This window comes from Rana temporaria, chromosome 4 (assembly GCF_905171775.1).
Source record: "Rana temporaria chromosome 4, aRanTem1.1, whole genome shotgun sequence".
In the NCBI taxonomy this organism is placed as follows: domain Eukaryota; kingdom Metazoa; phylum Chordata; class Amphibia; order Anura; family Ranidae; genus Rana; species Rana temporaria.
In genome coordinates this window covers 65,641,332-65,665,950 of record NC_053492.1, presented here as the reverse complement: position 1 = coordinate 65,665,950, position 24,619 = coordinate 65,641,332, and the positions used below count along the sequence as shown (strand labels likewise).

The window sequence follows — 24,619 nt, the reverse complement described above, 5'->3', positions numbered from 1 at the left end:
CCCTCACCCCTTCTCTCTCTCTCTCCATCACCCCTTCTCTCTCTCTCCCTCACCCCTTCTCTCTCTCTACCTCACCCCTTCTCTCTCTCTACCTCACCCCTTCTCTCTCTCTCTACCACCCCTTCTCTCTCTCTCTCCCACCCCTTCTCTCTCTCTCCCACCCCTTCTCTCTCTCTCTCTCGCTCCCACCCCTTCTCTCTCTCTCTCTCTCTCCCACCCCTTCTCTCTCTCTTTTTCACCCCTTCTCTCTCTCTCTCCCACCCCTTCTCCCACCCTCACCAAGCCCCTCTCCCCTCCCAAATGGACACTAACAGGTGACAGCAAGTGAGAGTTAGTGATCCCATCCCTTCCCAAGCACTGCCACTTAACCCATGCCCCCAGCACTGCCAGTCTGCCACTGGCCTCATCCTCCTAATGAAGGACTACAGGTCCCAGCATTAGTCCCTTAGAGCTCAGGGATCTGACATGCTCCCCCAATGGACGGGATAGGAATCGGGTAGGTCAGTGTAATGATCAGGTAGGTCAGTGTAGGAATCAGGTTAGTGTAGTGGTCAGGTATTTCAATATAGCAATCAATTAGGTCAGTGTAGGGATCAGGAAGGTCAGTGTAGTGGTCAGGTAGGTCAGTGTAGGGATCAGGTACAGTAGGTCAGTGTAGTAGTTGGGTAGGTCAGTGTATGTGCAGTTTTTACCCCAGATCCCTTGTGTCATTTGTATTTCTTTTGTGGTATAAAGTACAGGGTTTTATATACAACTTTAGTGCCTTAGATATAAACAGCATTTGTTTCATGTATGTTAGCCCAACATCGCAAGAACAATTACACTCTGTGAATCTAAATGCTTAAATAGGTAAGGGGCGGGGCCTCTCGGCCACGTCATATGGCGGCACTGCCTCCTTGTGATGTCACCGACCGCTGCTTGCTGGGGGGGGGTGTCCCTGAATGGCTGTATGGAAATGTGGTCACCCTACCATGGAGGTGTGCAGGCAGTGAGGAGATGATGTGCTGTAACCTCTAGCAACCAATCAGTGAGCAGTATTACTGTACAGTAATCTCTAGCAAACCAATCAACAAGCAGAAATCATATGCTGTAAGCTCTAGCAACTAATCAGTGAGCCCTAATGTGTGCTGTAACCTCTAGCAACCAGTTAGTAAGCGGTAATGATATGCTGTAACCTCTGGCTTTTAAACGCAATCACTGCCTGATCTGATACAGTAGACTGATTTTGGGCCAGATTCTCGTACTTTTCCCACGGCCATAGCGTAAGCCAGTGGTCATCAACCCTGCCCTACAGGGCCCACTAACAGGCCAGGTTTGCAAGATAACTGAAATACATGACAGGTGATATCATTTGCTGCTCAGTGATTGCAGTATTCTAGACTGCATCTCCCCATGGTAATACATAAAACCTGGCCTGTTAGTGGGCCCTGTAGGGCAGGGTTGATGACCACTGGCGTAAGCCATTTACATTACGCCGCCCCAACTTACTGGAGCAAGTGCCATATTCCTCAAGCACTTGCTCCATAGTTTGCGGAGGCGTAGTGTAAAAGGCCCGGCGTATCCCTGCGTATTTCAAAGGGGGCGGCTTATATTTAAATTAAGCACGCCCCCGTTCCGATCGAACTGCGCATGCGCCGGGCTAAAAATAGCCCAGTACGCATGCTCCAGTTCTCGGCGGAAAACATCAATGACGCCGACGTGTGCGTCATTGACGTAAAGTCGTATTCAAGAACGACTTACGAAAACGACGTACCCGACAGGAAAAGACGACGTGGACCCGACGCCATACTTAACATGGCATACGTGGGACTGGCGTAAGGTTACCCCTCATATAGCAGGGGTAACCTAACTCTTCTGAGAATATGGCCCTTTGAGTCTAGCTTCTATTTATTTATGCATCAAAGCAGGTCAATCAATGTTTTGCCCAGGGTCCAATCAATATTAAAGATGGTCCTGATTGTATGATAGGAAGTTTTACATCAATAGGCCAGCATCTTGGCTTGGGAAGTAGATGCTGCCAACGAAGGTGCCATCCTTCTTGAAAGAAAGGGAGAAAAGAGCATCGTTAAGGGCAGTACTATGATCTGTGTGAAATATACCTCTAAAATAACAGTAACACCACATGCTCTTCTCAAATCAGCTAGGAATCATTTCTAAAATTATTTAGATGCTTACCTTATATTGTAGTCTACTTACCACTTTCCTGAGGCACTGGTGATGTAACCCAGGCCTCACAGATGTTCTCTGGGAAGGCTATATCACCAGTGCATTACAGGGAGATCTCATATGTAAGGGAAAAACAGACCCCCCCCTCTCTGAAAATAAAGAAAGGTTATTTGCTTTTTTCAACAGATTAGGCCCAAATGTCATTTAAGGGCTGGGGCAGGGAACCAGGAAGAAGAAGGCATTCACTGATGACCTCCTTTTTTTTAAATGTCGGTGCGGGAAGGGAAGCATGGGCAGGGCACACCAGTGGTAGACCATTAACCCCTTCCTGACCAGCCTCCGCAGTTTTACTGTGGCAGGTGGGCTCCTCTGGGCAAAGTGACGTTATCTTACGACGCTGTGCCTTTTGGCCACTAGGGGACGTGTGGCTCGCCGCCAAAGCCGATCGCTCATGACAGAGTGAGACCCGGGATCTGTATGTGTAAACATACTAAGTATGTACACAGACCTCTCTCCTCATGGCCGTCCACCTAAACCAGGGGTCTTCAAACTTTTCAAACAAAGGGCCACTTTATTGTCCTTCAGACTTTAGGAGGGCCGGATTGTGGCCAGCAGGGGCAGAAAATTTCATGGGCCCAGCATCAGTGATAATAAATATGGCATCATGGTTGGTGGTCAATAGGAGGAGGAGTATTCCCCCCTATTAGTAGGAGGAATAGTATCCCATCATTGGTATCTGTGGAAGATATAGTGCCCCATTGTTGGTGTCAGTGGGAGGAATAGTACCTCATATTAGTGGAAGGAATTATGTCCTAAGGGCCGGATTAAGGCTAGCAACGGGCCACATCTGGCCCTCGGGCCGCAGTTTGGAGACCCCTGACCTAAACTGACAGGCCGGGTAAGGAGAACATTAAAGCGGATGTGCCACTAAAACAATATATTAAAAGCTAGCAGCTACAAATACTGCAGCTGCTGACTTTTAATATAAGGACACTTACCTGTCCTGGAATCCAGCGGTGATCGCAGCAGAGGATGAGCCGATCGCTCGTCACCCTGCTGCTCCCCCCTCCATCCACGGTGAGGGAACCAGGAAGTGAAGCGCTGCGGCTTCACTGCCCGGTTCCCTACGGCGCATGCGCGAGTCGCGCTGCGCCCGCCGATTGGCTCACACGCTGTGTGCTGGGAGCCGAGTGTTCCCAGCACACAACGGGCGACAGACGGGATGTGACGGAATGCCCGTCTTTCGCCCGTAGCGTGTGGCCGGAAGTGGGTGCAAATACCTGTCTTTAGACAGGTGTCTGCACCCCCCTCCCCCCTGAAAGGTGTCAAATGTGACACCGGAGGGGGGGAGGGTTCCGATCAGCGGGACTCCACTTTAGGGTGGAGGACCGCTTTAATCAGAGATGCAGCCAAGAGGCCCATAGTAACTCTGGAGGAGCTGCAGAGATCCACAGCTCAGGTGGGAGAATCTGCCCACAGGACAAATATTAGTCCTGCACTCCACAAATCTGGCCTTTATGGAAGAGTGGCAAGAAGAAAGACATTGTTGAAAGAAAGCCATAAGAAGTCCTCTGTTCGCAGTTTGCAAGAAGCCATGTAAGGGACACAGCAAACATGTGGAAGAAGGTTTCTTTGGCCAGATGAGACCAAAATGTAACTTTTTGGTCTAAAAGCATCATGTTGTGGGGAAGCTTTACTTCAGCAGGGACAGGGAAGCTGGTCAGAGTTAATGGGATGATGGATAGAGCCAAATACAGGGCAATCTTATAAGAAAACCTGTTACTGTCTGCAAAAGACTTGAGACTGCGGCGGAGGTTGACCTTCCAGCAGGACAACGACCCAGAGCTACAATGGAATGGTTTAGATCAAAGCATATTCATGTGTTAGAATGGCCTAGTCAAAGTCAAGACCTAAATCCAATTGAAAATTTGTGGAAAGACTTGAAAATTGCTGTTCAGAGACACTCGCTATGCAATGTGACAGAGCTTGATCTATTTTGCCAAGACGAATGGGCAAAAATGTCCATTTCTATGCAAAGCTGGTAGAGACATCCCCAAAAGGACTTGCAGCTGTAATTGCAGATAAAGGTGGTTCTATAAAGTATTGACTCAGGGCGGCTGAATACAAATGCACGCTACACTTTTCACATATTTATTTGTAAAAAAAAATGAAAAACTTTTATCATTTTCCTTTCACTTCACAATTATGTGCCACTTTGTGTTGGTCTATCACATGAAATCCCAATAAAATACTTTAACATTTTTAGTTGTAACGTAACAAAACGTGGAAAATTTCAAGGGGTATGAATACTTTTTCAAAGCACTGTAGGTACCTATTTTTTATGTTTTACATAACAATACCTGCAAAAGGGGCCAGCCTGAAGTAACCTAGCAGGACTTACTTTTCTGATTAACATTCCGCTTTAAAGAAAAGCCCTGCAGGCTTACAGAAAAAACAGGGGGCCATATTCTCAAATAATTTACGCCGGCGTATCAGCAGATAAAAAAAAAAGAAAGAAGCAACAAAACATCGTGAGCTTCGCAGCTGTTCCTCTGAGTATTTTAGGAGGTGACTCAGTGGAAATTTGGCATTGCAGTAGAAGGTATTCTTATTTTTCCTAAATGTGTTGTACATTCTGCATTGGAAGAAATTGTGTTTAACCACTTGAGATCCGCGCTATGGTCGAAAGACGTCCATAGCGCGGCTCTCAAGTGCCGGGAGGACGTCCACAGACGTCCTGCCGTTGTTGTTCCCTGTGCGCGCCGCTGGGGGCGCGCAGCGGGAAAACAATGTGCCCGGCGCATCGCTCGGGACCCGATGCGAGTGCCTGGCGGCCGCGATGTCCGCCAGGCACTCGCGATCGTCGGGAACACAGCTGGTAAGACAGCAGGACGTGGAGCTCTGTGTGTAAACACAGAGCTCCGCGTGCTGTGAGGGAGAGAGGAGACCGATCTGTGTCCCTTTACATAGGGACACAGCATCGGTCACCTCCCCCAGTCACCCCCCTCCCCCCACACAGTAAGAACACACCCAGGGAATACATTTAACCCCTTCCTCACCTACTAGTGTTAACCCCTTCACTGCCAGTCACATTTATACAGTAATTAGTGCATTTTTATAGCACTGATCGCTGTATAAATGTGAATGGTCCCAAAATTGTGTCAAAAGTGTCCGATACGTCCGTCGCAATATCGCAGCCCTGACAAAAAAATCGCAAATCGCCGCCATTACTAGTAAAAAAAAAAAAACATAAATCTATCCCCCATTTCGTAGGCACTATAACTTTTGCGCAAACCAGTCGCTTATTGCGATTTTTTTTTTTACAAAAATACGTCGAAAAATACGTATCGGCCTTAACTGAGAATAAAAATAGTTTTTTAAAAAAAAAAATTGGGATATTTATTATAGCAACAAGTAAAAAAAAATATATATTTTTTTAAATTGTCGCTCTTTTTTTGTTTATAGCGCAAAAAATAAAAACCACAGAGGTGATCAAATACCACCAAAAGAAAGCTCTATTTGTGGGGAAAAAAGGACGCCAATTTTGTTCGGGAGCCACATCGCACGACCGCGCAATTGTCAGTTAAAGCGACGCAGTGCCGGAAGCTGAAATTTCGCCTGGGAACGAAGGGGGTTTATGTGCCCAGTAAGCAAGTGGTTAAATAACGCCTAAATGCTAGCCGCACTTAAACCTAAACTCTTTTAGGTAGATTCAGTAAGAGTTAGGCCGACTTATCAGTAGATAAGCCGACCTAACTCAGAATCTACGCCGACTTATGTTTAAGCGTATGCTCAAACAGAGATACGCTTAAACATATCTAAGATAAGACGGCTTGCGCCGTCCTATCTTAGGCTGCAATTTTTCAGATGGCCGCTAGGTGGCGCTTCCATTGCGGTCGGCGTAGAATATGTAAATGAGTTGATACGCCGATTCACGAACGTACGCCTGGCCGCCGCAGTAGTTTTACGCCGTTTCCGTAAGGCATTAGCAGGCCTAAAGTTATTCCATCTATTAGGTGGAATAACAATGTTAAAGTATGGCCGCCGTTCCCTCCGCGAGATTCAAATTTTTTACGTCGTTTGCGTAAGTCGTCCGCGAATCGGGATTTACGTTGTTTACGTCCACGTCGAAATCAATAGGCCCGTGCGGCGTACTTAGCCGCAATGCACACTGGGAAATGTAGGCGCCCGGCGCATGCGCATTAAAAAAAAAAACGTAAAAAACGTGAGGTCAAGCCTCATTACCATAAAACACGCCCCCTCCAACACATTTGAATTTGGCGCCCTTACGCCCGCCCGCTTTAGGCTACGCCGCCGTATATTAGCAGGCAAGTACATTGAGAATCATTACTTGCCTAGCTAACTTACGGCGGCGTGGCCTAAACACGCTAAGCTACGCCGCCGTAACTATAGGCTTCTCTACCTGAATCTACCTATTTGTATTCAATTTCTCTTTATTGTGTCATTTTCTGTATTCAAAATATTCCATTTATACAAAATTCAGTACATAGTACAATTATTTTATCATGACAAACAAAATGATAAAACCTTGTTTCCCCTTTTATAAACTTCTTATCCTAAAATTATATTTAAACCTGCAACGTCCCATTCACTCTTTCATCCTTTCATCTCTTTGGAGTTTATTATTATTATTTAACATTATTAAAAAATAATATTTAGTCCATTAGGCTGGCATTAAGAAAAAGTTTTAAAATTTGTACAAGTATTTGAACAGCATCACGGACTGGGAGAGGAAGTAAAAAAAACGATGAGCTAATCAAAGTTCAAGGTTTACTTTACACAATGTTGTTGGAGCATGTAGGTTGGGACAGAATAGGGGTGACCTTACCAGTGTACTGCTTCTTTTTCAATATCCAACCAACAGAATGAAGGGTGTCCTAGACCAGTGGATCTCAACCCTGTCCCCAAGTACCCCCAACAGGTCATGTTTTGGGAATTTCTCTTAGATAAAATAGCTGTCCAAAATACCAAGCCATTGACTCTGATTCAAAGCATCTGTGCAAGATAAAGGAAAACCTGCAAACATGGCCTGTTGGGGGTACTTGAGGACAGGGTTGAGAACCTCTGTCATAGACCAGGACCAGGATGTATTGCTTCAAAAAAGAAAAGTGAGGTCTATGACCTGGTAATAGTATTTGGCAGGTGGACTTGTTGGACCAATGTTTGAATTGTTTCTCAGGAAAAAGGTGATGTGTATATTGTAGGGCATCAGCCTAGGACAGGAATAATAGGGGGTTAATTTGGAAATACAAATGCCTATTAAGAACAGCCGAACTGAGCAGTGTGTAATGGCGTGGAAGACCTTGAAGTACAGGATTTGGTTCCAAAAGGAGGACAGTCCTTCCAAATTAGACCCCTTTCACACTAAGGCTGTCCGTGCGTTCACCGTAAAGCCCTGCTCGTTTTAGTGGTGCTTTTACGCCACTTTTCGGACGCTAGCGGGGCGCTTTAAACCCCCCAAAAAGTGGTTGAAAACTCCCTTGTTGCAGCATTTCCGAATCGCATTTCAGGCGCTTTGGAAGCGCTTCCCATTCATTGCAATGGGCAGGGATGTTTTGGGAGCGCCGAATACAGCGCTCCCAAACCACCCCAAAGATGCTGCTTGCAGGACTTTTTCTAATATCCTGCAAGCACACCACCTAGGTGCAGTGTTGCCACGTTTTTACTGGCATTTCACAAAAGTTACTAAATTAAATTTTTAGGTGCAAATTTTAGTATTTAGTCTACAAACAAGTACGCTAGGCAAATAGCAAAGTGATTTAGGGTAGATACTAAGGTAACAAAAACATATTTTTGTTATTTTCAATATAATAAGGGCAAATTATTTAGTCACATCACCCCCTGCCTCCATCCCCCTTTGCTACCAACACCCCCTGCCTTCACCCCCCCTCTGCGGTGCCACAATCACCCTCTGCCTCCAATCACCCCCTGCCTCCAATCACCCCCTGCCTCCAATCACCTCCTGCCTCCATCGTCCCCTGCCTCTATCCCCCTCTGCGGTGCCACCAAGAACCCCTGTCTCCATCCCCCACCCTCTGCGGTGTCACCATCCCCCTCTGCGGTGCCACCAACATCCCCTGCCTCCAATCACCCTCTGCCACTAACACCCCCTACCTCCAATCTCCCCCTGCCTCCATTGCCCCCTGCCTCCATCCCCCTCTGCGGTGCAACCACAGTCACCATCACCCCCTACCCCCTGCCTTCAATCACACCCTGCCTCTAATCTCCATGTGCAGTTGCAAGCTGAACAGATCTCGGCTATTTTTACTGCCACATTTCCGCAACCACGGACATTTACGAATGGGGGACAAAAAGTGCCAGTTTTTACAAACTGTCTGTAAAAATACGGACAGTTGGCAACACTGCCTGGCTGTGAGAGCACCCATTGCAATGAATTGGAGGCAGTTTTCAGGTGCTTTATAGTCACTTTTTCTAGCGTTCAAATGCCTGAAAATTACCTCAGTGTGAAAGGGGTCTTAGGGACGGTTGAGAGCTAATTTTCTTTTCTTCTATTTTTTTTTTTTGTTAAAGCGGTAGTAATCCCATCCTGTACAATTTCCAGGATATTACTCATTCTAAACTAGTCAACTAGTTTCTGTGTGTAGATCGCTTCCTACCTTCTTCCTTTTAATGCAATCGATCATTTTCTGAGCAATGATGTAATCGGCGCATGTGCAATTAGTCCCATTTTTCTGGTGTTCTGCCGAAATAGCCAACCTGTCAAAATATCCAACCATGTCACTTCCAGTTACTCTCAAGCAGCAGATTTCGACGAGTTGGCTCTACTGCCCATGCGTGCGTGTACACCCAAAAGAATAACAGAAACCCCCGGCAGCTGTTGGAGAACTTGACGAGCGCATGGCCAGTTGAGCTAACTCTTCGAAAATCTGCTGCTGGAAAGTCACCGGAAGTGACGTAGTTGGAGATTTTGACGAGTTGGCTATTTCGACAGAACGCCATCAAGCTCTTCATGCCGGAAAAATGGTGTTTACATGCTGGGGCTACGTCATTTCCTTTGCCTGGCATCAGCCCAGAGATCCCGCAAGACTAGTTTGCCATTCACAAGCAGAGTGTTAACCCCATGTGACTGGGTACGTAGAGGTAGCGAATACAACACAGGAGAGAGCATGAGAGAGCAGTATTACACAGGAGAGTTGCACTGCTGTACTGTGCACACGTGCGAGATTATGGACTTGGAGAGGGAGTAAGGGCAGAAGTTAGAATGTTGTTGGATGCAGAAGACAGGAGTCACTATGGTGGTGGCTGCAACTGAAGAGGAGCTTTCATAAAAATAATGTTTATTCAAGTAAGAAGCATTCCATATGCTTTGCCATGGTGGCGCTTTGACTTACAATAACTTCATACATTGCATTATATGAAAATTAGGGTCAAAGCATCTGAGATTACTACAAATTTAATAAATAGTTTCCCAGATGTAAACTGAGTGGACTTTCTGACCTTAGCTCAGTTACAATATTTTCTAGAAAACATTAGCTGTATACGGTGTACTTTTGTTGTTCAGCATTGGTCTTTAGGGGCTGGGGAATATGCCGGTGCTATATAAATGAGTAATAACAATAACAACAACAATTTCTATAGCCAGTCCCTCCAGCATTTTCCTGGAAATCCTTGCAACTGCGATTAATAAATCTCTGCCCTTCAACAAGCAGAGGTTAAACATTAGCGCTCCAGAAAGCAGACACATTACCACCGCTAATAACACTTGTAATAAAAGGAATGCCTGCAAAGATGATCTAATTTGTTAATGACACAAATCAAAGATTGAATTATGAAACCCGGGCTGCAGAAGTGGGAGATGACAGATTAGGATGACTCAAGGCTGCTTATGAGTGGATTTAATGAAATAATAAATGGCAAGTAATTTCTAGAAATGAAAAAACATATCAGCCGTTCATGTAATTTTCATCTGTTTCCTCTGTGAGACCCGCTGAAACGTCAGGTGTTTTTCTAAGAATGCATGACTTCCCATAACGCATAGCCAGAACATTCTATTTACGGATAATCCACCATGGGGATGATTTATAAAAACCTGACTGTACTGACTATAGCCACCAAGCAGATTACAAATATCATTGTTGGTGTTAATCATTGAAAATAAACTTGGTGTTACAGGCTTTGTAATTGCCTTTCTTTTCTTTCAGTACAATTGGGCTGCAAAGATTTCCGCTGATTCGCAATAAGATTGACTGCAGCTGGAACTTGGACAGTACATGTTGAAGTAACTATTGCAATAAACAACTATTATTAAATAAACTATGAGCCAGATTCACGTAGAAGTGCGGCGGCGTAACGTATCGTAGATACGTTACACCGCCGCAAGTTTTCATCGCAAGTGCCTGATTCACAAAGCACTTGCAATGAAAACCTACGCCGGTGGCCTGCGGCGTAAGCCCGCGTAATTCAAAGGGGCGTGTGCCATTTAAATTAGGCGCGCTCCCGCGCTGGACCTACTGCGCATGCTCCCTTTTGAATTTCCCGCCGTGCTTTGCACGAAGTGACGTCATTTTTTCGAACGGCGACGTGCGTAGCGTACTTCCGTATTCCCGGACGTCTTACGCAAGAAGGAAAAATGTTAAAATTTCGACGGCCATTCTTTATACAGCACATACGTGTGCTGTGTAAAGTTAGGGCACCAAAAACGACGACTAACTTTGCGACGGGAAACTAGACTAGCAGCGAGGTAGCGAACGCGAAAAACCGCTGTGGATCGCTGTAACTCCTAATTTGCATACCCGACGCTGGTTTACGACGCAAACTCCCCCCAGCGGCGGCCACGCTATTGCATCCTAAGATCCGACAGTGTAAAACAATTACACCTGTCTGATCTAAGGGCTATCTATGCGTAACTGATTCTATGAATCAGTCGCATAGATACTCTGAGAGATACGACGGAGTATCTGAGATACTCCGTCGTATCTCTTTTGTGAATCTGGCCCTAAATAACTATTATTCCGAAAGGTGGTTATGGATTCCCTCTATTTATTGCATATATGTATTAACTTGTCTATTCCCATGGTTAGCTCGTCTATAAAAACTTTGATAAGCACAATGATATAAGGTTATCTATGAAAGTAAACACAATGCTTAGTAAAACAATATCTTTCATTTATTTCCCAAGAAAATAGGAATATGCTAAACAGTAGAATATCAAAAATACTTATCAAAATCCTCTAGACTTAGTCTCATCGGCTGGGCTCAAGATGGCAAAAGAGGGCCATAGCCATGAGGCTTAGGCCCAAGCTAGGATCCAAAGGAAAATAAGCTATTTTTCATCTGTGTGTACTTTTTACATTCATTCACCCCCACTTGCCTCCTGTCCAATAAGATATTGTCAAGAGGTAGTCCTTGTAATATATTATATTGACCTCCTAGGGGCAGCATTGTCCATGTATCATCTCTATGAGCGCTGGGCCGTCTTCCTTGTTAGCTAGCCCTTATTCTCTTTGAAGCCTGTAATCACACATATCACACCAGGTGGGCTTGAGCCAAGCCCTTGTTAAACTTGCTAACTTCCAGATTCAGATTCTGATATGCTACAAAGCTTTGATGTTAACTGGTTATATTCCAACTTGGTGGCCATCTGCCTGTAGTTCCAGACACCTGGTTGAAACAACCAGAAAGAAAACTCCATAATTCTTATTTCAAACACATCTTGTATTATGAAATAAACATGTTGCCTTCTAACACATGTGCATATAGACAGCATATGTGAGGCGCTACCCCCGCAGGAGCCACTGTACTTTTTTCAGGTCTTCCCAAACTTCAGCCTCACAGCCAGGCACATGGTGTTTCCCACAGCCACATGCACACACTCTTCTTCTCATTTCTCCAATAATCAGTCTAGGGGGTATCGTTTTATTGTTTTATTGGAGAACTCTAACTTCCTTTCCTAGTGAAACTGGGTTGAAGTTCTTGCAGAAGGCAAATAAAGAATTATTTACAGCAGCAGCATACTGGTTGCAGAACTGAGCAATGTCCTAAAGTGATCTAAAAAAAGCACATCTTGGCCCCAGGCACACGCGTGAGAGTTGTCATCCCGCGCTGGACAATTAAGATGATGTTATGCACAAGTTTAAAAAAGTGAAAAGTTATGTCAATTAAAAAAACTGGAGTCAGAACCAAGTACTTGTTCATGCTAGCAGTTGAGTAAAACCCCGCAATTGAGCTATGTTTTTTATGCCCCCTCAACTGCTCCCCCTTTAGCTGCAGAGACAGGGGTACACACATGCTGTGTACCCCATAATTTCTTTTGTGGGCATGACAGGAATTATACCCCTGTGGCTTCAAGTGAATGAGGCCACAAGCACTAGTGTGGGGTTCAAGGAGTTAAAGCAGGTGGTGAGATGGAATACAACCCTTTCTCACCGCCTGTCAAATACTCTCCAAGGAGCGATCTGCTCAGTGACCAATGCAAATTGAGCCCTTAGTCAGGCCAGGTGCTGATTGACAAACCACAGGATTGTGAATCAGTAGTAAAAAAGCTGATAGTCACGCTCCCTGTAACACTATTTATTCCACTGTAGTGCAAGCAGGCATAATCTACATGAGTGAAGACATGTGCAAATCGTTTTGACACAAATTTTTATTCAAATTTATTCAAATTTGTTTTGTTTATTCGTTTTCTAACGAATTACAAATGTTCATAATGATTTGAATTCGGATCGGTCGAAAAAGGATCATCAGATTTGAATTCTGTGTAAAGAATAGCTGGTTGTTAAGCAGCAGGCCGGGAAGCCGACTCCTGTGTCCCGATGGTTTATCAGCTGTCAGTGGGCTTCCCCACCGACAGCTGAAATGTAAACAAAACAATACCAGCAATAAAAAATTCTGAAAAAAAAAACAGCGTGGGGTTCCCACACTTAATCCATACCAGGTCCTTCTGGCTTCCCCACTTACTGACAACCAAAGTAAGTGGAGAAGCCCGCTGACAGCTGATGAGTCATCGGTTGCTAAGGATGCGGTGGCTGGCTTCCCAGCCCACTGCTTAACAACTAGCTATTCTTCACACAGAATTCAAATCGGTCGATCAATTGACTGATCCAAATTTGAATCGTTATTAAAATTTGGAATTCGTTCGAAAATGAATAAAACTAAATGAAATTTAGTCACAACTTAGCTCTGAATTCCAAATTAGTGTAGCATCCTTGCCATGACGCCACATGAAATTGCATTAGGTAGACTTCAATGACAGGCTCAACAGAGATTTGTAGATGCACTACTTCAAAGTGATCCTGCCACTAACATAAAACCCCGAAAAAATAAATCTCCTTGCAAAGAAAATAATAAACATTTACCTTTATCACTTCTGGTTGTGTTTTGAGGACAGAAGAATATGTTGGTGCCCATCGATGTTGAGGAGAAATCTCATCTTGGGTAGGGGGACAATTAAAGGGGTTGTAAAGGTTCGTTTTTTATTTTCTTTTTTTTTTTTTTTTTTTTTGACTGGAAAACCTCCTTTTATTTACATATTTAGAATGTTACTTCAGAGGAATGAAACGAGAAGAGTGGGTGGCACCAATACCAGGTCTGCCATGCTTTACAGGCTTGTATGTGATGGAGAATTCACCCAAGTAGTGTCCAATCATCTCAGGCTTAATTTCAACCTGGTTGAAGGCTTTACCATTGTATACTCCCACCATGCTGCCAACCATTTCTGGCAAGATGATCATGTCTCTCAGATGGGTCTTAATAACCTCTGGCTTCTCCATGGGAGGTGCTTCCTTCTTGGCCTTGCGCAGACGTTTCAGCAGGGAGTTCTGTTTGCGGCGCAAGCCTCTGTTTAGTCGCCGGCGTTGGCGAGCACAGTACAGCTGCATGATTTGCTCATAGGACATATCAAGCAGCTGGTCCAAATCCACTCCTCTGTAAGTGAATTTCCTGAAGGTCCTCTTCTTCTTCTGCTCGACGTCCGCCATCTTGTCAGGAGCGTTGGGGGAAAAAGCCGTTTTTTATTTTCTAAATAGGTTCCATTAAGCTAGTGCATCAATTTTCCTTCTAAATGTTTTTTTTTTTGTTTTCTTTGTCTGAATTTCTCACTTCCTGTTCCTCCTCAGTAAGGTGTTCAGTAAGCTGTTCTAAATGACTTTCCACCGCTCGGATGATGGTGGAAAGCTTACTGAGGAGAAACAGGAAGTGAGAAATTCAAACAAAGAAAAAAAACATTTAGAAGGGAAATCGAAGGAAAAGGTAAGTGAACAAACAATGCACTAGCTTAACCACTTAAGGACCAGCCCATGTACATATACGTCCACAATATGGCACGTACAGGCACATGGGCGTATGGGTACGTCCTCGCCTATTAGCGGGTGGGGGGTCCGATCGGGACCCCCCCCGCTACATGCGGAGGTCGGGTCCGCTCGGGGAGCGATCCGGGACCACGGCGCGGCTATTTGTTTATAGCCGCTCCGTCGCGATCGCTCCCCGGAGCTGAAGAACGAGGAGAGCCGTGTGTAAACACGGCTTCCCCGTCCTTCACTATGGCGGCGCATCGATCGCGTCATTCCCTTTATAGGGAAGACACGATCGATGACGTCATTCCTACAGCCACACCCCCAAACAGTTGTAAACACATACTAGGTGCACCCTAACTCCTACAGCGCCCCCTGTGGTTAACTCCCAAACTGCAACTGTCATTTTCACAATAAAGAATGCAATTTAAATGCATTTTTTGCTGTGAAAATGACAATGGTCCCAAAAATGTGTCAAAATTGTCCGAAGTGTCCGCCATAATGTCGCAGTCACGAAAAAAATTGCTGATCGCCGCCATTAGTAGTAAAAAAAAATAAAAAAATAAAAATGCAATAAAACTATCCCCTATTTTGTAAACACTATAAATTTTGCGCAAACCAATCGATAAACGCTTATTGCGATTTTTTTTACTAAAAATAGGTAGAAGAATACGTATCGGCCTAAACTGAGGAAAAAAAATGTTTTTATATATGTTTTTGGGGGATATTTATTACAGCAAAAAGTAAAAAATATTGCTTTTTTTTCAAAATTGTCGCTCTATTTTTGTTTATAGCGCAAAAACTAAAAACCGCAGATGTGATCAAATACCACCAAAAGAAAGCTCTATTTGTGGGGAAAAAAGGACGCCAATTTTGTTTGGGAGCCACGTCGCACGACCGCGCAATTGTCTGTTAAAGCGACGCAGTCCCGAACTGTAAAAACCCCTTGGGTCTTTAGGCTGCATATTGGTCCGGGGCTTAAGTGGTTAAAGGAACCTATTGAGAAACTAAAAGACGAACCTTTACAACCCCTCTAAGCTTCCTCTTTCCTCCTTAAAACTCCCAGATTATATAAGCTTCCTCCCACCTTTATAACCCTTCATTCCCCCTTCCTCCCTCAAAGACCCTCTATATGCCTTTAGTTCCCATAATCCCACAGAGCCCACCTCCCAGCTCTTCTTTCCTTCTTAATCCCACTGACAAATATGCCAAAGTGGTACTCTTCAAAGTGACACCACCGAAGCAGGGCCATTTTTCCCTTTTAATGGCATGCCCAATGCAGGGACACGCTTCCTTATACTGACATCAAAAACGCAGGGACATTTTTTCCTTCCAGTGACACCACCACTGATGTTAGGAATTTTTTTAACTCCAATAACATCACAGATGCAGGTACTTTTTTTCCTTCCAGTGACACCACTGACGCAGGGAAATGTTTTCCTTCCACTGATATGGACCATTTTTCCTTCCAGTGACAACACTGATACAGGACATTTTTGGACATTTTTTTTCTACTAGTGACACCACTGACACAGAGGCAGTTTTCCTTCCAGTGACATTACAGATGCAGGGAAATGTTTTCCTTTCAGGGACATGACTGACATACAGAGATTTTTTCCTTACAGTGACACCACTGATATAGAGCATTCTTTTCTTCTGGAGACAACACTGATACAGGTTCATTTTTAAACTACTAGTGACACCACTGATGAAGAGGCAGCTTTCCTTCCAGTGACACCACAGATGCAAGGACATTTTTTACTTTCAGTGACACCACTGACGCAGGAACATTTTTTAATTTCAGTGACACCACTGATGCAGGGCCATTTATCCCTTTCAGTGGCACCACTGACACAAGGACATTTTTTCCTTTCAGTGACACCACTGATGCAGGGGCCCTTTTTCCTTCAAGTGACACCACTGATACAGGGACATTTTTCCTTTCAGTGACAACACTGATACAGGGACATTTTCAGGGGTCAAGTCCTGGGGAAAAAAGTGTGGGAACTCCCACCCAAGATCCACCCTGGAACCTGCGAAGAACCACACAAAATGGCGTCTGCCACAGATATACCCTCCCCCAGCATGCACCGCGAGGGAAAACTCCTCCTATTGGCTGCTGGGGAAAAGTGGCTCCGCCAGAACCCCTCTAGCGCCACCTGTCGCCCAGGGGTGGAAATGACACCCCTGGAGCGCAGACTGACCTACAGGACAGTTCAGGAATGACAGCAGCCCAAAATTTTGCAAATTGTGAATGGGAGCAAAATAACTCTCCCATTCCCTACTAACTTTAGCTTAGTGCCCATACTGAAAGTAAGGGGGCGCTACATTTGTTACTGACCGCTTCCTGTATATGGATTCATCAGGTAATGTGCGGGTATTCCGTCACTTCCTCGATGCCGTAACCAAGTTCTTACTAAATCCTGCGATAACTCGCGGCAGACCTCCGCAATGTCTCCTGGGAACAATTACAAAAGCTCCCAGGAGACATTGCGGCATCGAGGAAGTGACGGAATACCCGCACACTACCCGATGAATCCATATACAGGAAGCGGCCAGTAACATAAAGGATTACTAAGGTTCGCCTGCCCCTGACAGTGATTTGAGCTGGGCATCAGCGCTTAGTGAAGGATTGGCTCAGGCGGCTCGGCTGCTCTCGGCTGCTCTAGTCCTGCAAAGGGAACTGCGTTCCTGCTGTGAAAAAAGTGCAGGAACTCCGTTCCCACGCGTTCCCACAGGACTTGAGCCCTGGATATTTATCCTTTCAGTGACAACACTGATTCAGGGGCATTTTTTTTCCTTCCAGTGACACCACTGATGCAAGGGCTTTTTTTTTTCTTCAAATGACACCACTGATACATGTACATGTTTGCCTTCTAATAACACCACTGATGCAAGGGCATTTTTTTTTCCAGTGACACCACAGATGCAAGGACATTTTTTCCTTTGCCTCCGCTAGCCCCAAATTTGGGGCTGAATTTAAACTCTTCAATTTGCTGAACCACAACTATTGCTAAAATTTTAACACGTCACAAACTTTTGGGGGGCGGGGGCTCATGTTGCCATCTGGGTGACCTTTTCCTGGCACTGATGCCACACAATTCTCGGTATCACATGCTTACAGATGCCTGAGCACAGATACTTTTATCAATAACCATTTGATGTAGGTATAGGAGTTCCAGGTGACACACTGGTGTAAGTTGTATATGCAATCTCATTTGTTTCATAAATTCATATCTGCCTATCTACCTATTATATCCACACACAGTGAGTAGGAGGATCAGGCTCAGAGGATTTTCAATGACTATCCTTCTTCGTGACACATGATAAATGCCATACATGCAAATCATTCTAGATTTGTCACGCGCAAACCACGCAGACATTTGTCTCTGTCCCCTAGGAGATGAATGTCAGGAGGGTCACACGTGTCTTCATAAATACTAATGCTGTGTTTCAGCCCATGTCTGATTAACAAGTTTTCAGCTGGCTTTATAGGGGAATATACAAGAAGGATAATCATAATTTTATTAATGCTGACATCAACTTGCAGCAAGTTATTGATATCTGACTAATAAACAGCAAGAAACTCATGCATGTTACTTTTTTATGCATGTTGTAATTCATCATAACACAATTATGCTACAGGCAATCCATCAATCTAGGTTTTTGTATACATACTTTACCTAGCTACTATTATTTAATAGGAAAAATCACACTGAAAAGGGACATGTCATTTTATTTAGCATCATATTGGGTAAAATAGGCTGAGCCTTCAAACTTATTTTAGCATGTAGCACTACCCCTGCAGGAGCCACTGTAGTTTAACAGGTTTTTTCCCAAATAAGTGTAGAGGCAGCCCGACCAACCCAAAGACCAGGGAGGGGGGAGAGGGTGAATTAAAGCTGGAGATATGCTTTAAAGATACTAATGTTATATCTGTCTAAAGTTCAGTCTTATTTTATTAGGCAACCAAGTACTGACAGAGACATGAAGCCTGTTGGGATAAGTTCCACCACAAATGAAGATAGTAATTAAAACAGTTACAGCATTTGAACCTCAGACCAGTACAATTTCATGCTCATTGTTTCCATTGATTGCTATTTCTGGTACAATTATTTTAGTCAAACAGAAGAAAAAGCAAAAGATATGCTTTCAGGACCATGGACAGCAACCAAGAAATTAGCTGGAAATACTGGCCGGGATTCACATACATCGGCGCATAGTTATGCCGGCGTAGCGTATCTTTTTTAGGCTACGCCGGCGTAGCGCAGAGCGGCAAGCACTGGATTCACAAAGCACTCCCCCCCACTCGCTGTTAAAGATACGCTGGGTTTCCTCGGTGTAAGCCAGCGTAGGAGGTAGTGGGCGTGAGCCATGCTAATGAGGCGTGACCCCATGCAAATGATGATCCAAGCTTCATAGAAGTACTTAAAATAAACGGCGCATGCGCCGTCCCGTGGACGTATCCCAGTGCGCATGCTCACAATCACGTCGAATATATTACCTAAGATACGATGGCTCACTGCCTACGACGTGAACGTAACCTACGCCCAGCCCGATTTTACATACTACTACGTAAACAACGTAAAATACGACGGCTGTTCCCTGGTCCATACCTTTGCATGAGTTGCGCCTCATAGATGGGGAATAACTATACGCCGGACGTAAGCCTTACGCAAACCACGTATATTATGCGCTGGGCGCAACTATGTTTGTGAATCGATGTATCTCCCTCATTTGCATATTTACAATGAGGCGGCCAGCGTAAATATGCGCCCACGATACGCCGGCGTAGGAAAGTTACGTCGGACGGAGGAAGCCTATTTTCAGGCGTATCTAGTTCTGTGGGCACGGCGCATAGATACGACGGCGCACATTAACACTTACGCGGCGTATCTCGAGATACGTCGGCGTAAGTGCTACGTGAATACGGGTCACTGTCTGTTCTTTTTTGTAGGCCATCTTGTGAGAACCTGAGGTTTCCAAATTGCCAATACCATGTAATAAAGGATCAGGATGTAGGCTCATATATCTGGGAATCAAAGAATCTCTCTGAGTCTTTTCCTTTTTAGTTTTGGATAGAGTGGGGGAAGGTTCGTTTTTTTTGTTTGAGTCCCTATTTACGTAGATTCACCCTTCTTTTTGTACATTGTCATTGAAAGAGCAGGGAAATTCAACCTTTTGGAATTGTCCCCAGAGCACAAGGTAAGATGAATTCTTCCAATAGGGACACCTAGTAGGGGAATTTCTTCACTTTGAGAGATTTCCTCTTACAACCTCAAGTGTCTTTGGTGAAACTTCCCCAATGATATACAGCCAGGCACACATCAAAAGTCCGCTCACATGGGCTCATTGAAAAGTCTGTGGCAGGGATCTTCAAACTACGGCCCTCCAGTTGTTGTGGAACTACACATCCCATGAGGCATTGTAAAACTCTGATATTCACAGACTTCACTAGGTATGATGGGAATTGTAGTTCCTGAACAACTGGAGGGCCATAGTTTGGAGACCCCTGGTCTATGAGATGGATGTCTTATTGAGGTTTATTGCTTAAAGAAATTTAACAGAAGAGAGATGGTGGGTATGAGATATTCCAAAATGTTGGCTCACGGCTGAGAACTATGAGGTAGTTTGAAGAATAGTTAAAAGTCCCACAGTTGGGGATCATGAGATAGTTTTCGGGAGACTCTATTGACTCAAGGCTAGGGACCGACCATGAGCTATTTTTCAGTACAGTAAAAGTTTCTACTTACACATTCTAGAGCAGATACATCCACAAGCTTGACCCCTTAGCATAGAAATCCAGCACCCAGTCCAAAGGTGCCTCAGGGGACAGCTCACTAAAACTCACTGATCCAAACCTGACTGGGGAAAATACAATATGCTCAGGGCTTCAGGCTATTTAACACCTCTCAGACCACCTTCTGGCCACATCTCCCTAGGGACTGGCCAGGGCATAGTAAATATTGAGGCCAGTCCTTTGAATCTCCTGCTCTAAGCTCTGGAAGTTTTTCTCAGAGCCAGGGAGAAACAATCCAACTTCTAGCCTGTAAAACCATGAGCAGACCAAGGCAAATGATCACCGCTCCTCTAATTAGAGAGCAAGCCAAAAACAAAATTTGCCTACAATACTATATTAGAAGAGTGCTACAAATGTCTTGTTTTTCTGTGTGGTTACTTGAGCTATAACAGCCTTTGTCAATCGGGGTTCCGTGAAAACTTTGGATGCCTCTAGGGGTTCCTTGATCACTGAGCAATGGTGGATTGTTTTTGTGCCTGATGGTGCCTACACAGTTCTGACAATGACAGCACTTGTTAGAACAGAGGAGGCCAGTGGAGCCTCTCCTCTCATCTGGGGGTTGTGACAGACCTAACTGGGACAGGGCCTTTTGTAGGGGACTGCATGGTAGCCTCTTGCCTACTGACTATGGACAATGGCATTTGAGGGCAATTCAAGCATTCAGGAAGCTGTCCTGTTATATAATACAAGATGACATTACCACATTTAACAGTCAAGGAAGCCATGATGGTCTCTGCCAACTTGAAAATCAGTAAGAAGAAGGATGTGAAAAGAAAGTTGGTTAATAAGATTTGGCCAATCCTGGGTCTTCTTGAATACCGGTGCTGAACTGTCTGGGTGGGCACTGACTCGAGTCACCTAGTCATGTCTATGGTGACTAGTTGTTAATTAGCTTACTGTTTATTAGATCACTGTTAGTTTCTAGCTGTTGAATAGCTTACTGTTTATGTTAGCTGTTCATCAGATGTACTGATAGTATTGTTTTGTTGCATTGTTTAGGATTATTGAAGCTCTTACCTGATTTTGTGTGCTATAAATTATGTGTGAAGTTACAATAAAGTTTGTTCCAGTTTTCATCTAAGCTAGTGTCGTCTAGTCCTTGGGTGTAATGCTCAGCTATAATACATTGTTTCTGGTTCCAGAATGGAGGAAGCTGTATCTTGGTGGAAGCACCCAGCCTAGGTGCCAGGAGGTCTGTCACAGGGGTCCTTTTATCACTGACTAGCAATGTATGAGGGCTCCTTCTCCAATTAATTACCATATTAAAAGTATCCTTCTCTCAATGACCACCAATATAACAGAGTCCCTTTCTCACCAATGTATGGGGCCTCCTCTGCTGACCACCAATATAAGAGTGCACTTTTTCATTGACTACAAATGTAATAGGGCACATTTCCATTGACCACCAATGTAATGAACAGGTCATACTCCACCAGTGTATGGAGGCCCTATACTGACCAAAGTAAGGGGTCAAAAACCTTATCTGCTTCTAGGTGTAAAAAAGTTATGCCACATTCTCTATTCTTGAATTTATTATAGTTACGTGCTAATGTACCATGAGCTGTAAATATAACTATGTTTCCCTGGGGTGCCCCTGCAACAGGTTTAAAGGTTCCTTCATGATTAAAAAAAAAAAGTTGAGAAAGACTGATCTAAACTAACCACATTGTTTATCTTAGAAAATGATCAGGCATTACATCTCTAGTGTTACAGCCACACCTTTCTGATTTAGTCTGAAAATGTTAAATAATATAAAGTAATATAATATAAAGTATAAAGTAGTGGCGGTGCGTCCATAGGGACGCAGGAGCGCCGCCCCCTCTGGCTCGCTCACAGCCAGTAAAATATACAGATTCATACACTGTATGAATCTGTATATTTTCGCGGCTGCCGCCCACTATTCAGCTGGCCGGATGTTGAGCGCCGGTCAGCTGAATAGCGGCAGCTGACTGGCTGTGTGGAAGTGCCTATCAGGGCCAGCGGCCCTGATAGGCTGTCCGAGTACAGCCCTGAGGCTGTAGTCGGCTTCCTGAAGCTCATCCTCGGGACGTACCGGCCGTACGTCCGAGGATAAGACTGACAGGCGTCTCAGCCAATCAGGTAAACTGATTGGCTGAAGCGTCATCGAGGGTGGGACGAGGGACATCGAGGGACGTAGAAGCCATAAAGGTAAGTGCCGGGGGGGGGGGGGTACTGGGCACGGTGGCTACAAGTGGGGGCACAGTGGCTACAAGTGAGGGCATAGTGGCTACAAGTGGGGGCACAGTGGCGACAATTGGGGGCACAGTGGCTGTGTTTGATGGCATAGTGGTGACAATTGATAGCACAGTAGCTGCGTTTGATGGTATGGCACAGTGGCTGTGTTTTGATGGCATGGCACGGTGGCTACATTTTGATGGCATGGCACAGTGGCTGCGTTTTGATGGCACAGTGGTTGCGTTTTAATGGCACAGTGACTGCACAGTGGTGACAATTGATAGGTACAGTTTTTTTGGTTTGCACCCCCCCAAAAATGTTGAGCACCAGCCGCCACTGGTATAAAGTAGAAATGGTTAGAACCCATGTCATTCTTTATTGCTTATTGTGCCTCGTTAAGGAGATTTCCCTTCACTTACTGTCCTAGAGACACAACTGGAGTTTCAAGGAAAGCTCTCCAAAGTGAGCAGACATCCCCATCTAGACAGCTGCCACTGGAAAAGGCATCCCCAGTAGAAGATCTTAGTAATAACTGTAAAAATTTGGATTTCCCATCACTTTCTGTACAGGACACAATAATAACCAGGACAAAAAAAGAGGGAGAGAATTTTCCCAGTAGGGACCTTAACTGCAACTGCAAAAACATGCCAGGGGCTTCAACCTTTTTTGACCCTATTAGAAAAGTACAAAAAAACTTTTTGTTCACCATATACCTAAAAAATGCAAAAACAATTGTAGCAAATTGCACCATTTGTAGAGATGAAGCTTAGGCTTAGCCTGGGCTCACAGTTCTACAGCATTGAATGTTATTTCATGAGCATTGTTCAGTGCAGAAGTAAGGACCACTACTGCCACTGGATGAAAAGAAGGACATGTGCTGTTACTGGACCAACCAAAAGACTAGGGAGGGGGAGAGGGTGAATTAAAGCTGGAGCTATGCTTTAAAGATACTTATGTTATCTGTCTGAAGTTCAGTCTTATTTTATTAGGCAAGTACTGACAGACACATGAAACCTGTTGGGATAAGGTCCACCGCAAATGAAGATAGTAATTACAACAGTCACAGCATTTGGACCTCAGGCTAGTACAATTTTATGCTCAATGTTTCCATTGATTGCTATTTCTGGTACAATTTAGTCAAACACAAAAGAAAAAGCAAAAGATATGCTTTCAGGACCATGGACAGCAACCAAAAATCTGGGATGGTGTGTTTAGCTGAAAAATACCCCCCCCCCCTCTCCAGATTAAAACAAAAACTACCCATTAAGACTCCTGGGATGTATGACATAATTCTAGTTTAGGCCAGAAAGCAAGGAGCAACTGAAGAAATGCAAAAAGAGTCCAAAACAAGTGAACATAATGTACCTTTCTATTTTTTTTTTTTTACTAAGGATAATAAGGATTAAAAAAAGTTATGTTTTTACTAAACCCAGGACCCTGCATTTACGACATCTGGTCTCCCAAAGTACACAGAACATGGTTAAAGCTTGTAGGAGGAGTTTTCTGACTGTCCTATTAGGCGGCAGGACCGCTGACTCTCTGCCTGGACAGTGCTGATTGGTCCTGTGCTGATCACATGCACCCACCCAAGAGAAAAAAACCTCTCTAGCAATACACACCAAACTGAGCATGTGCAGCCTGACTCAATACACTCTGTGTTATCAGGAAATTATTAGGGGACAGTGTAAGGAGGGGAGGATGAGAGAAGCTAGGATTAAACAGCCTTTTTACACAATGTGGAGGATTACCCCCTTAGGTTCCACAGTAAGTATAACTAGAAAAGATACAATTTCTGGGGAAATTGTGGGGCGTGGTCTTGCCTCCACCAATACTCCTGACTGGAGACGGTGCCCCTGGAGATGTAAATGTGATCCAACCGTGTGTCGATCCAATTCGGTCCATTGCCCCATCAAAAACTGCTCCATCAAAAACTAGCCCATCAAAACTGCACCATCAAAACTGCACCATCCTATTTGCCCCATCAAAAACTGGCTGCTATGGAGGGTTGCTATGGACTGGTTGCTATGGACGGGTTGCTATGGAGTGGTTGCTATGGAGTGGTTGCTATGGAGTGGTTGCTACGGACTGATTGCTATGGACTGGGTGCTATGGACTGGTTGCTATGGAGGGTTGCTATGGACTGGTTGCTATGGAGGGTTGCTATGGACTGATGGCTATGGACTGGTTG

The 24,619-nt window shown here is 44.6% G+C and overlaps 1 protein-coding gene across 1 annotated transcript; it reads right to left on the bottom strand.

Moving 5' to 3' along the window:
* Positions 1 to 13,643: 13,643 nt before the first annotated feature.
* On the bottom strand, positions 13,644 to 14,145 carry LOC120936282 (40S ribosomal protein S15). Its single transcript, XM_040348515.1, has one exon. The coding sequence runs from the start codon at positions 14,121 to 14,123 to the stop codon at positions 13,686 to 13,688; it is 438 nt and encodes a 145-aa protein (XP_040204449.1). The 5' UTR covers positions 14,124 to 14,145; the 3' UTR covers positions 13,644 to 13,685.
* Positions 14,146 to 24,619: the final 10,474 nt, after the last annotated feature.

Excerpts from the sequence above, each read along its gene's own strand:
- LOC120936282 (XM_040348515.1), bottom strand. The coding sequence starts at position 14,123 with ATGGCGGACGTCGAGCAGAAGAAGAAGAGGACCTTCAGGAAATTCACT.